Source organism: Curcuma longa, chromosome 1 (assembly GCF_044706935.1).
Source record: "Curcuma longa cultivar G26 ecotype Majalengka, Jawa Barat chromosome 1, ITB_CL_G26_1.1, whole genome shotgun sequence".
Lineage (NCBI taxonomy): Eukaryota > Viridiplantae > Streptophyta > Magnoliopsida > Zingiberales > Zingiberaceae > Curcuma > Curcuma longa.
In genome coordinates, this window is record NC_133861.1 from 1,436,670 (window position 1) to 1,449,525 (window position 12,856).

The following is a 12,856-nucleotide window of genomic DNA, read 5'->3' on the forward strand; positions in this document are numbered from 1 at the left end:
TTTTGGCGCCGTTGCCGGGGACCGTGCGCAATTATTTACTAATTTAGCACATTAAGCTTTTCTTTTAGGTATCATCTCGAACTAGTAATCATAACATTAGAAGATCATGTTCAATTTCGATGAAACCTTACAAGGTCTAATTGGGTAGCCTAGTTAGGATCCCTACATACATATAAACATTGAGAAATAACAAAGTGTCCACAAATACCATCAGCCATAGTATCAAGGAATCTGAAATCCTAGGGTTGTTTCTCATACCTATCATATAGTTGATTCCCTTTTGTTCGAGGATTAGGTCCTTTTGTTTTCCCTCTTTCTTGCTTTGACACCAAAAACCAACTCATTTGCAACTCTTTTTGTGTCGGTCTAGTGATTAATTGTAACACCCGAGTTATTTTTCTCTATTTTTAGGATTTTTAATTAGATTTAAAAATTATAATAAAGGTCTTAAATGGTAGCAGGGAGTTTGAAAAAAATCAAATAGGTAAAAAGATTCGTCTCGCAAAGACGAATCCAACGAGACCGGTTTCGACTAAATCGGAGGTCGTTTGATGGCCGAACCACGCGAACCAAAAGCGAACCCGGTTCGCTACAGTAATAGGTTTAATTGCTTTGATTGGGTTTAATCGGTGGGTTTAGATTTAATTGGGGGAGTTTACTGTGCACTCCTCATTATAACCACGCCGCTCGCTCTTTCGCCCACGGACTTCGTCCGCGCGACCACGCCCGCCGCCGCCCGATTCTGCCGGCGAGGAAGGCGGAACGGACCGAGAAGGAGGCTATAAGAAGGGGGAGGGGTCGAGATCCCAAACCCTAGCCACTTCCTCTCTGCTCCGCCGCGCCCTCCTCCCTCCGCGGCCTCTGCCGCCCGACGCCGGAAGCCGCCTCCTCTCCTTCGAGGTTGCCCTCTGCCGTCGCACCGCGCACCGCCACCGCGTGAAGAAGAACGCCGGAGCCTTCGTCTGCCCCGATCCAGTGCCGCAGTCAGTGATCTTCTCTTCGCCCGACACCCTGCTGCCGCCCGCTGCATAGAGACGGAGGCCAACGCCGCCGTGTGAAGACTAGCCGCCTCTGCCGCCGGGATGCCATCGCCGGAATCCTTCCCACGCCTCTGTCGAAGCCGCCGTCCGACGCCGTTGCCTTGTTGCCGTCGGCCGCCAACAACGGTAAACGGTAGAGTTAATTAATTAAAGCTTAATTAGTAATTAAGGATTAGTTGAGATAGTGGTTGTTGAAATAAGAATCGGAGTAATTAAGGCTTAATTGATTAATCGCTTGATTCATCTAGTTTAGTTAAGTATAATTACATTACTAATCAGTAATTAATGTGTTAATCAGTTAATTAAGTAGTAAATTGATTAATCGAGTTTAATAATTAGGAATTGGTTAATAATTATGATTTAATCAGTTAACAGGTTGATCAGTAACTAATTAATTAGTAATTAATTCTTATGAATTTATGGACTTATAAATAGCAAGTATATGATTAATGGTTAAGTTAGATGATAGATTAGTAGTTAGTTAACTAAGGCTAATCAAGTTAATATTAAGGCTTCATCAGTTTAATTAGATAAATTGAAAATGATTGGTTAGATTAAGATAGGAGTAACTCTTTACCCGGTTGAGTGATGAGATCAGGATAATTTTATGATTATGGTTCAGGCATAATTATGGTTTCTGCTAGGTTGCCCAGAGTAGGCGCTAGAGCACCTCGGAGAAGGTCTTTGATTCCACCAACCTTAGCACTTAAAACCCAGGGAGTCGACAAGATAAGGTAAGTACCTCTCACCTGCAGTATAAGTAGCTCCGTTCGTATGCATAAATCCATAGTTTTAGTTATTCGAAAATTTATGTATGTATGTGGAGATTAGTTTCTCTTACAGAATGTTTATGAAAATAATTTACCTTGCCTCAGTAATTATGGACTCAGTTCGTCCATGGGTGGGCTCCTAGATCGCCCCTAGGCCATAGATCGCCTAGTATATGCAAGGTTAAAGAGAAAAGAATTATTAAAGAAAGTATTTTACTTTTTATGTGGCATGTGCTTGGACTCAGTTCGTCCATGGGTGGGCTCCTAGATCGCCCCTAGGCTCAGATCGCCTAGTAGTACCCTAATGGGTTCGGGATTAGCTACCTCGGATCTATTTAGGGATGCGCGCATAGTTAGCACAATGCCGGGCCCACAGCAGGATGATTATTATTTTCACTTACTATATGTATAAGTTTTCAAAAGTTCATTACTAACTTGAAGTGAAAGTAGTTTTAAGATCAGGTTTAGTTCAGTTATGATTTTAGTCCATGTGCTTGTTATGATGCGTATGCCATGATATTTATCTAGCTTATATGTTTCAGTAGCAATAAATGATAAGCATGAAGATATTTCCTTTCATATTTTTCAAAAGCATGATTTTAAAATATGCATCGTTTTGTGAGTAGGATGGTACTTACTAAGCTTTATGCTTATAGTTTTATTTTCCTTATACTGCAGATAAGGGCAAAGGAAAACAAGAGTAGCGGAGGCGGCAGGGACGATGTGAAGTGTGTGCTGTGGTGGAACATAGAATAAAGATCCTTGGAAACTTGCATCATTAAGAATGTTAAAGACTAGTCTTTATGATTTGTTTATTTTCCGCACGTACGAATGTTAACAACTATGGTAGTTTTATGCATTATATTACCCATTTGGGAGCATGTGTTTACTCAATCATCACATAGAAAGAAATTTTAAATTAATAGTAGATTTTAGCAAATAAGTAACGGATCGCCTTGAGGTAAGAAGGGCGGTCGTTACAGAGTGGTATCAGAGCAAGTTCTATCCTTCCTCCACACACACATCCAGCATCGTACCTGCAGCTTCCAAGTAAGAAAGAATATATGTTTTTCCCTTTTTTTAGAATAATTATTAAGGAAAGACATATTTATTTAGTACATCCCCTATGAGTCTAATCTGTATGTTTCTTTCTTTTATTATCAAATAATAATTGTTAAGTTAAGACATGTTTATTATTAGCCTTAAAGAATGATTCTTAAGTTAGGCATGCTTATTATGATTAGCATAAAGAATGATTTTTTTTAGTTAGACATGCAGAGATTCTTGTGTCTCCAAAATGAAAGTGATACATGCATGTGCAATAATGAAGTTCTAGTAGTGTCAATAAGGTATTGACTTTTGGATTTCACCATACCATCTTACGGAGGAGTAGGAGGATAAGAAGATTTTAGAGAACGTTATGATAGGAATGATTGAAAGGAATGAAAGTGTTCCTAGCAGTATCATTACCTAGAACTTTGATAGACATATCAATCTGGAAAAAAATAAAAATAGCATTAGGGGAAAAGCTTGTAAACCCTAAGAAGATCGGGTTTAAAAGGATTTTGTGAAAGAGTCTAGGAATTTAAATATGACTTTATAAAAGCAAAAGCCCAGGGATGATAGGAGCCAAAAAGGGTGCTATGAGCTAAAGAAATCAACAATAGTAAAGGACTGCTCGATAAATAGAGCGATATTAGATCCGATTAATATCAAGACGATTAGTGTCACACATTAGTACCGCTACACAAGAAATGAAAAATCACACATTAGTTGTTAGATGCAGTGGAATAGATACTGTCTTTATGTATAATAAGTGTAGATGCAGATATTGGATTGAGAAAAAAAAATTTGAGAAACAAGGAAGTATCATTAGTAAAAGTCATGTGGTAAAAAAAAACGTTCGAAGAAGCAACTTGGGAATGTAAAGAAGATGTGAGATAAAAGTATCCCGAGTTATTCTAAGTTTCGAGGACGAAACTTTTATAAGGATGGGAGATTGTAACACCCGAGTTATTTTTCTCTATTTTTAGGATTTTTAATTAGATTTAAAAATTATAATAAAGGTCTTAAATGGTAGCAGGGAGTTTGAAAAAAAATCAAATAGGTAAAAAGATTCGTCTCGCAAAGACGAATCCAACGAGACCGGTTTCGACTAAATCGGAGGTCGTTTGATGGCCGAACCACGCGAACCAAAAGCGAACCCGGTTCGCTACAGTAATAGGTTTAATTGCTTTGATTGGGTTTAATCGGTGGGTTTAGATTTAATTGGGGGAGTTTACTGTGCACTCCTCATTATAACCACGCCGCTCGCTCTTTCGCCCACGGACTTCGTCCGCGCGACCACGCCCGCCGCCGCCCGATTCTGCCGGCGAGGAAGGCGGAACGGACCGAGAAGGAGGCTATAAGAAGGGGGAGGGGTCCAGATCCCAAACCCTAGCCACTTCCTCTCTGCTCCGCCGCGCCCTCCTCCCTCCGCGGCCTGCCTGCCGCCCGACGCCGGAAGCCGCCTCCTCTCCTTCGAGGTTGCCCTCTGTCGTCGCACCGCGCACCGCCACCGCGTGAAGAAGAACGCCGGAGCCTTCGTCTTCTGCCAAATCCGATCCAGTGCCGCCCTCAGTTTTCCTTCTCACTTCCGCCGACACCCTGCAGCCGCCCGCTGCATAGAGACCGGAGGCCAACGCCGCCACCTGAAGACTGACGCCGCCTCTGCCGCCGGGACCGCCATCCGCTGGAATCCTTCCCACGCCTCTGTCAGCCGCCGTCCGACGCCGCCGCCTTGTTGCCCGGCAGCCCTGTTCGGTGGAATTAATTAAAGCCATTAGTAATTAAGGATTAGTTGAGATAGTGGTTAATTAAATAAGGTAAGTAATTAATTAATTGATTAAATTGATTATCTTGTTAATTAGAGTATAATTAGTTACTAATCAGTAATTAATGTGCTAATCAGTTAATTAAGTAGTAAATTGATTAATCGGATAATTAGGAATTGGTTATGATTTAATCAGTTACAGGTTGATCAATAACTAATTAATTAGTAATTAATTAATTATAATTTATACTTTAAATAGCAATATATGATTAATGGTTAAGTTAGATCATAGATTAGTAGTTAGATTAACTAAGGCTAATCAAGTTAATTTAAGCTTCATGGGTTTAATTAGATAATTGAAAATGGATTGGTTAGATTAGAAGGATAAATCTTTATCCGGTTGAGTATAAGATCTGGATAATTTTATGATTATGGTTTAGCACAATTATGGTTGTTGCTAGGTCGCCCAAGTAGGCGCTAGAGCACCTCGGAGAAGGTCTTCGATTTCACAAACCTTAGCACTTAAAACCCAGGGAGTCGACAAGATAAGGTAAGTACCTCTCACCTGCAGTATAAGTAGCTCCGTTCGTATGCATAAATCCATAGTTTTAGTTATTCAAAAATTTATGTATGTATGTGGAGATTAGTTTCTCTTACAGAATGTTTATGAAAATAATTTACCTTGCCTCAGTAATTATGGACTCAGTTCGTCCATGGGTGGGCTCCTAGATCGCCCCTAGGCCCTAGATCGCCTAGTATATGCAAGGTTAAAGAGAAAAGAATTATTAAAGAAAGTATTTTACTTTTTATATGGCATGTGCTTGGACTCAGATCGTCCATGGGTGGGCTCCTAGATCGCCCCTAGGCTCAGATCGCCTAGTAGTACCCTAATGGGTTCGGGATTAGCTACCTCGGATCTATTTAGGGATGCGCGCATAGTTAGCACAATGCCGGGCCCACAGCAGGATGATTACTATTTTCACTTATTATATGTATAAGTTTTCAAAAGTTCATTACTAACTTGAAGTGAAAGTAGTTTTTTAAGATCATGTTTAGTTCAGTTATGATTTTAGTCCATGTGCTTGTTATGATGCGTATGCCATGATATTTATCTAGCTTATATGTTTCAGTAGCAATAAATGATAAGCATGAAGATATTTCCTTTCATATTTTTCAAAAGCATGATTTTAAAATATGCATCGTTTTGTGAGTAGGATGGTACTTACTAAGCTTTATGCTTATAGTTTTATTTTCCTTATACTGCAGATAAGGGCAAAGGAAAACAAGAGTAGCGGAGGCGGCAGGGACGATGTGAAGTGTGTGCTGTGGTGGAACATAGAATAAAGATCCTTGGGAACTTGCATCACTAAGAATGTTAAAGACTAGTCTTTATAAATTTGTTTATTTTCCGCACGTACGAATGTTAACAACTATGGTAGTTTTATGCATTATATTACCCATTTGGAAGCATGTGTTTACTCAATCATCACATAGAAAGAAATTTTAAATTAATAGTAGATTTTAGCAAATAAGTAACGGATCGCCTTGAGATGTTTATATAAGAAGGGCGGTCGTTACAAACCGCGTCAAGAGGCCACAAGTTGGTCATTTTCCTTGTCGGTAGTCCTGATAGTCTTTCTTCAAAAAGCCCAAAAGGGAGATTGGTAGCCTCAAGTTCTTCTCGTCACAGTTCGGAGGAGAATATAACTGTATCAGAGGACATAAACTAATCGTGCTGTTAGATGCTCCTGCAACAAGGTTCCAATTGAATGCCCACTATATTAGAAAAATAATTTATTATATATTCACTTTAATTTCATATATAAACTAAAGGGGATATATACCTTAAATTCATTCCACCATAGTTCTTTTATGGGTGTTGGAGTGCTTGTATATGAAACTCCTCTCTAATGGTTGTTACTTTTTTATTTATCTTACGAATAACACATACAAAATTTTGAAATCTATCATAAAATTATAAACAAATATTGTTAAATAATTAAGATAGTAGTTGAAAAAATAAAATATTTTTAAATACTTATGAATTTCCGTAAGGGACTATATACTCTCGAATGTCTTGCATCTTAATTGCAGATTGTCTGGCCAAGGTACTAGAGACTACAATGGCGACGAATCCGACGAAGGTACTGGTGAAGGTGCATGGGAAAGTTTTGCCTGATCAAGGGAGGCGTACGTATAGTGCTAGGTGGCGAAGCAGACTGAATAGGAGTACTCCGTCTATATCCACCACGTTAAAACTGTCAACCAAAATTGTTAGGATAAAATAATAAATATTTATTACATAATAAAGAACATAAAAAAGCTTACCATATTTGCTAACAGATCAAAGAATGAGCGAAATCAAACACTAAGATGTCATCTCTAATTAGAGTTGTCAAACGGGCCAATCCATGGCTTGGTGGACCAATCCACTAAAAACCCGTCATATGGTGGGCGAGGTGGGCCGACCCACTAAGGCACTAACTTGACGGGTTAGAAAATCTCCAACCCAAGGCGAGTTGCGGATTAGGCAGGTCAACCCACGGGTCTATCAAAAAATAAAAAAATATTAAAAATATTAAAAAATTTTAGTTTGGATTACAATTTAAATTGGTAAAATTAAAATTTTAAAACTTGAATTGTGATTTAGACAGATCAAGCTCACTAATCCATTGAATTTTCTACTTTAATTTTAAAATTTAAAATAAATAAATAAACTTTCTCAACTCGCGGGCCAACTCAAGCCCATCGCGAGCCAACCCATGCGGGTTGCGAGTCTAGGCAGGTCAACCCATCTAAACACATCTTAAAATAAATTGATAAAATTTCAATCCAACGCGTCTAAATTGCTTGGTGGGGCGGGCCAACCCGATAGGCCCAACCCAAATTGACGGATATACTTTGAATGGCTTATAAGAAAAAATTATAGTGCATTAACAAATAATTAAAATATTTTATAATAGGATAGTATATAAATAATTAATTGAGCTACGAGTTATATAAATGTATAGATTAAAACTAAATTTACTCATAAACTGATAAATAACCGATGATTACTAGTTCAGGTGGAACTGAAATGGTTACAAATAATTCACCTATAATGGCGAAATCTTAAAAACCAAAGAAAGTAAATTCAAATTGAAGATCTTTTGTCTCATAGTAGCCTACTCTAGTCCCCTTACGAAACTTTTGTTATTGGGTTAGCTATCCAGTTCACATGTTTCTAACAATTCACATGGCATCATCGATACAAGTCTTGGATAAAAATCTACAATGCACTAGAATGCCGACGATCCTTTACTCCAACAACATCTAGGGTTTCTTGAACAATGTGATATCTCACACCAGATAAACCCTTAATCCTTCCTCCTCTTACTAATACTACAGAATGTTCTTGTAAATTATGACCAATACCAAGTATATAAACAGTGATTTCAAATCTATATTCTTACATAGCAATAAAAAACCTAAAATTTTAAACTGAATGAAGAATAGACCATAGGTATCATTGAGGTTAGTGCTCGACTCACCTTAACCCCCGTGCCCGGCTCGCCTCAGCACCCACACCCGACTTGCCTCAGCGGCCGCCTGACCGATCGACTGGCGACCTCAATGCCAATTGACGACGAAACAATTATTGGTCACTAAATTTATTATAAATTTACAATGAATTATTTTCATCGTTAAAATTCGTCACTAATCAACTCAATTTTTGTAATGTATGGTCTAATTTTAATATTCCTACCGTTCTTTTATTTCTATAACTTTCAAGATCACATCACTTCAACTCATACTCGCTTTGAGTAAATTACAAAAGCATGCTAACTAATTAAAATTTTCATCAAGAACATAAAAAATAACTAGAATTTCCTGGACTAATTAGTGGATCAGTATTTAGTAAAAGAACTGCATTGTTCAACCTTGAATTCATCCTTGAACCAATCGACGATGGCGCTTCCACTTTCACCTTCCTTCCATAAATGGTGGAGTCCAGCATTAGCTGTCTTCGGAACCCCGCAATGAACGCCTCTACTTGAGTATTCACCTCTACGGCATCTCCCTCTTCCGGCTACCCATTGCCATTAACAGTAAGAACCTCTTCGATCACTGATCCATCACAACAACACGAGATAGATGAATTAACTACTAAATTTAGATATTTTAGACTAATGAATGGTTTTAAAATGTTAGTGTTTGTTTACCTGTAACAAGCCTATACAATTATTAACTCTTTATGAGTTCTCCTAATATTAGATTTCGTTTTAGGTTTTTGTAATAAACTGTGATTTGTATTGCTACGAATTTTATTTGAATTCTCTACATAGGCATCCTTCTGGAGTACGCAAAGTGTTCCTTAAATTTAATTCAAGAAAACAAAGTTCATGCGATCAAGCTGAAGTATGCTCTAATCTAAAGGTGGAAGAACTTTACCAAGTTGATAAAACTATTGATAGTTATTTTGTACAAAATACCAACTTTGTCAAGGTATTATGTACATAATCCACCATCATCGCAGTGACAACTTGCTTCCAAATAAATACCTTATAATAAAAAAGGTATGCTCATACGCTACTATGAACATATTTGGCCCAGAGGGATGTCGATTTCTGGACTAAGATACTGGTTTGGGAACCTTTGTATAGGACTGCATAAATTGATTAAAAAAACATGTATTATTGAAAAATATTGAGCATTCCAAACTTGTATACTTTAGAGAATAATGCAATTCTAAATGATACTTGTTCTCCTACATGCATAATGTTAAGCATGGTATATGAAATTAAGGCTTCATATCAATTAGGTTACAGGAAAGCATAATTGTTAAAATTAAGAATCACCTTGAACTTCTACCTGGAATTATGATGAGTCCGGCACTATTTCAACCAAATGAATGATTCCTGGCATGCCACAAACTTTTTGTGGTGGCATGAAAGAGTAGCCATCCAGAAGTTTTGAGCATTTCAATCCCCACTTCACCATCAAAAATTCGATCAAGTGATGACCACTGCCAATAGAGTAAAAAGCGTTAGTAACGCAAAAAATCTAGCTGTTGGTCAACACCAGTCGGAGAGGCAATTTTACCTTCTATCTTGGTATGTCGTTATAAACACTGATTCAGGACAACTGTGCAGGAGAAAGGCCACAGTAGCAAAGAGATCGTCAAAATCTTCAAAACACATTGCAATCTGTGTTTTTATAATCTTGAGCAAAAATTAAAAAACTTAATTTGAGTGGTAAAATATATAAATACCAGATGAATCATAGAGCACATCAGCTCCAAGCATTATCTGAGGGTGAAGATTAAACACGGGCTCATCCCATTCTCCCCAGGTGAGGCCAATAATCTACTAGACATATGCAAATAATGGATAGAAAAATAAGGAGCTAATTGTGCATGCAAGGACGAAGATTAAAAGATCATGCTTTACTTCACAATTGAGTTTATTGAGCTCGCAGATCCTTTTCATATTATCTAGCACCTGGAAGAGCAAACCGTCATAACTATAAAGACAATGTGACACACATGACAACTAACTGGTTACAGAAAAACAATAAGAATAATCTTGATATATTAACACAAAGAAATGAATGAAAATCTAAAAAATGGGTGGCTAATTATCTATAAAGCGACACCATTCGCTTGTAGTAATGGAAAGGGAATGCGGGGCAAGGAGCAGAAAAAGAAGAGGGAGTGGAATTTCTCTTCCATTTTTCCCAATAGGATGTCTATCACACGTACCCTTCTCCATTTACGTCAATCATCATTTACATAGAATCATTCTGTTCTTTAAGTAGGAGAAATACTACCTTACATAGAGTTCGATGGCAGATAATATTCATATGTCTCCAACTAGTTGGGTCTCACAACTTGTCATACAAACCAAGGTGGAAAAAAATTTGCAAATAAGCTTAAATGTGTTCAAATGACATATAATTAAGTTGATAATGTCATAACTATTAGGAAATATTTAAGAACCTATAAAAAGCATGATTGAGTACTTCAAACTGCCTTAATCGAAGTGCCTATGAAGTTCTTATATATGTATGATGCAACAACTGCAGCATTATATCAACAAACATCAAATCAGTCCAAGGAAACAAAAGATATGATGATGCCTAAAACCATATCAAGCTTATGTACCCCACTCTATTGAAGTAAATGAAATATGTCTAAGCTTGCTCAGATCAATGAAATTCCATTAACACTTGAAAATGATGTGGACAAAGAAGAAGAAGAAGAAAATAAGATATGAGGATAGGTTGCTTGTCCAGATCCAGCAGCTACAACTTCCTGTTCGTTTGAAGTAACTTCAACTAGAAGGGGTACATGGAGTATCTTACAATGGCAAATAATAAGTTGACAACCTCTCAAAACATTTTGGCTAAGTGGCACAAACTGTAAGTTGCAAGACATTTTCAGCAAGTAAAAGTAGGTCCTTGGTAGAGGTTATTCAATCCTCATTCTAAACTATATAACATAACCGAAAATTTTCAGAAATAAATCCCTTGATCACAAAATCTTGGAAATGGTTGCCGTTGTTTACATTTTTTGATTAAAATGCCAAAAAGCAATAAATGTAAATCTAACCTCTGCGTGCTTGGAATTATCTGTTAAGGTGACTTTTGCTCCTACTTTGGCAGCTACCAGACCAGGTAATGAAGTTCCGGCACCTAACTTTAAGAGTGTGAGTTAAATGTCAGTTACCATTTTATGACATTCAGTTCAACTAAAATATAATCAGTAAGTTTCTATGCGAGATGATTATGAAAGGTAAACAGAAAATGTTGTTGGAACAGAAGCTATGTTCCTATCAAAAATACATCAGTAAAAATATCAAATTCCTATTATAAGTTGCTATCATAAAATGTTGCAGATAGAAACTAAGTTCCTCTGAGAGATGCTTGAAATGCCGAAAGATTAATTCATAGAACACATGGCACAAAATCTTACACAGAGTACAAAAGATATCGAGCTACTAGAACTTTTAAATGAAACTACTTTCTGGATATAGATCATATAATATATATATATATATATAGTGGGATAATGGATTGTTGTTGTTGTGATCATATAAAAGATTTCTCAGCACAGTCAATACATCTGCATGTGTATCAATCTACAAACTCAAGCAAAGAGAGGAAAACCAAACTTTCGATCAAAAGATTCAAATGTAAGTACAAAATGCCACTATAAGACATTCAAATGAAAAAACATGAATGCCCAAGATATATATATATATATATATATATATATATATATATATATATATATATATATATATATATATTCATTGTGATCATATAAAAGATTTCTCAGCACAGTCAATGCATCTGCATGTGTATCAATCTACAAACTCAAGCAAAGAGAGGAAAACCAAACTTTCGGTCAAAAGATTCAAATGTAAGTACAAAATGCCACTATAAGAAATATTCAAATGAAAAAACATGAATGCCCAAGAACCAAATATTATTTTGAAATAAGTAGGATAGCATTAAGGATAGAGAAGAGAAAACAACAACAATAACAATAACCATGTCTTATCTCACTAGATGGGGTCGACTATATAGATCATTCTATGTCATTGAGTTTTATCCCTTACTATATCATCATCTATATTTAAATAAAATTTATTTTGTGTTATTATTTCTAATCAAGTTTTTTTTTTATCTTCCTCTTCCTTGTTTAATGTGCATATTTTCACATCACTTAACTGGTACATTTATTGGCTATCTAAATATATATCTGTACCATCTTAAATGTATCTCCAAGAATTTTCTTTCAATAAGTACAATTCCAACTTTCTCTCTATTGTTCTCATTTCTTATCTTGTACATCCTCGTATGTCCGCACATTCATTTTAACATCATCTCAGCAACTCTTATCTTCTACTCATGTGCTTGAGTCATAGCTTAATATTCAACTTCATATAACATAGTAAGTCTAACTGCCGTTTTGTATAATTTCTCTTTAAGTTTTAGAGGTACTTTACGATCATAAAGAATACCTGACGTTTTCCTCCATTTCAACCATCCTGCTTGCATTCCTTGTAAGACATGTCTCAATCCCTCTATTCTTTTGCAAAAATGATCCTAAATATTTAAAACTCTCAATTACAGACAACTCGTCATCTCCTATCTTGACAATCGTCTCATTACGTCTAATATTGCTAAATTTAAATTTCGTATATTCTGTCTTTACTCTACTAATCTTAAAACTTTTCACTTCCAACGTT

The 12,856-nt window shown here is 36.6% G+C and overlaps 1 protein-coding gene and 1 long non-coding RNA gene across 2 annotated transcripts in view; one reads left to right on the forward strand and one right to left on the reverse strand.

Moving 5' to 3' along the window:
• Window positions 1-921: 921 nt before the first annotated feature.
• LOC141814569 (uncharacterized) lies at window positions 922-2,551 on the forward strand. Its single transcript, XR_012600496.1, has 3 exons — window positions 922-1,166; window positions 1,685-1,774; window positions 2,489-2,551. It is a non-coding gene; the product is annotated as an uncharacterized LOC141814569 (long non-coding RNA).
• Window positions 2,552-8,355: 5,804 nt separating this feature from the next.
• The window catches only part of LOC141847133 (uncharacterized), a 36,993-nt gene continuing 32,492 nt past the window's right edge, over window positions 8,356-12,856 (reverse strand). The window contains 6 exon segments of the mRNA XM_074735115.1: window positions 8,356-8,729; window positions 9,474-9,627; window positions 9,705-9,789; window positions 9,874-9,967; window positions 10,052-10,102; window positions 11,212-11,298. Of these exon segments, the coding sequence (XP_074591216.1) occupies window positions 9,480-9,627; window positions 9,705-9,789; window positions 9,874-9,967; window positions 10,052-10,102; window positions 11,212-11,298 (465 nt within the window). The 3' untranslated portion in view covers window positions 8,356-8,729; window positions 9,474-9,479.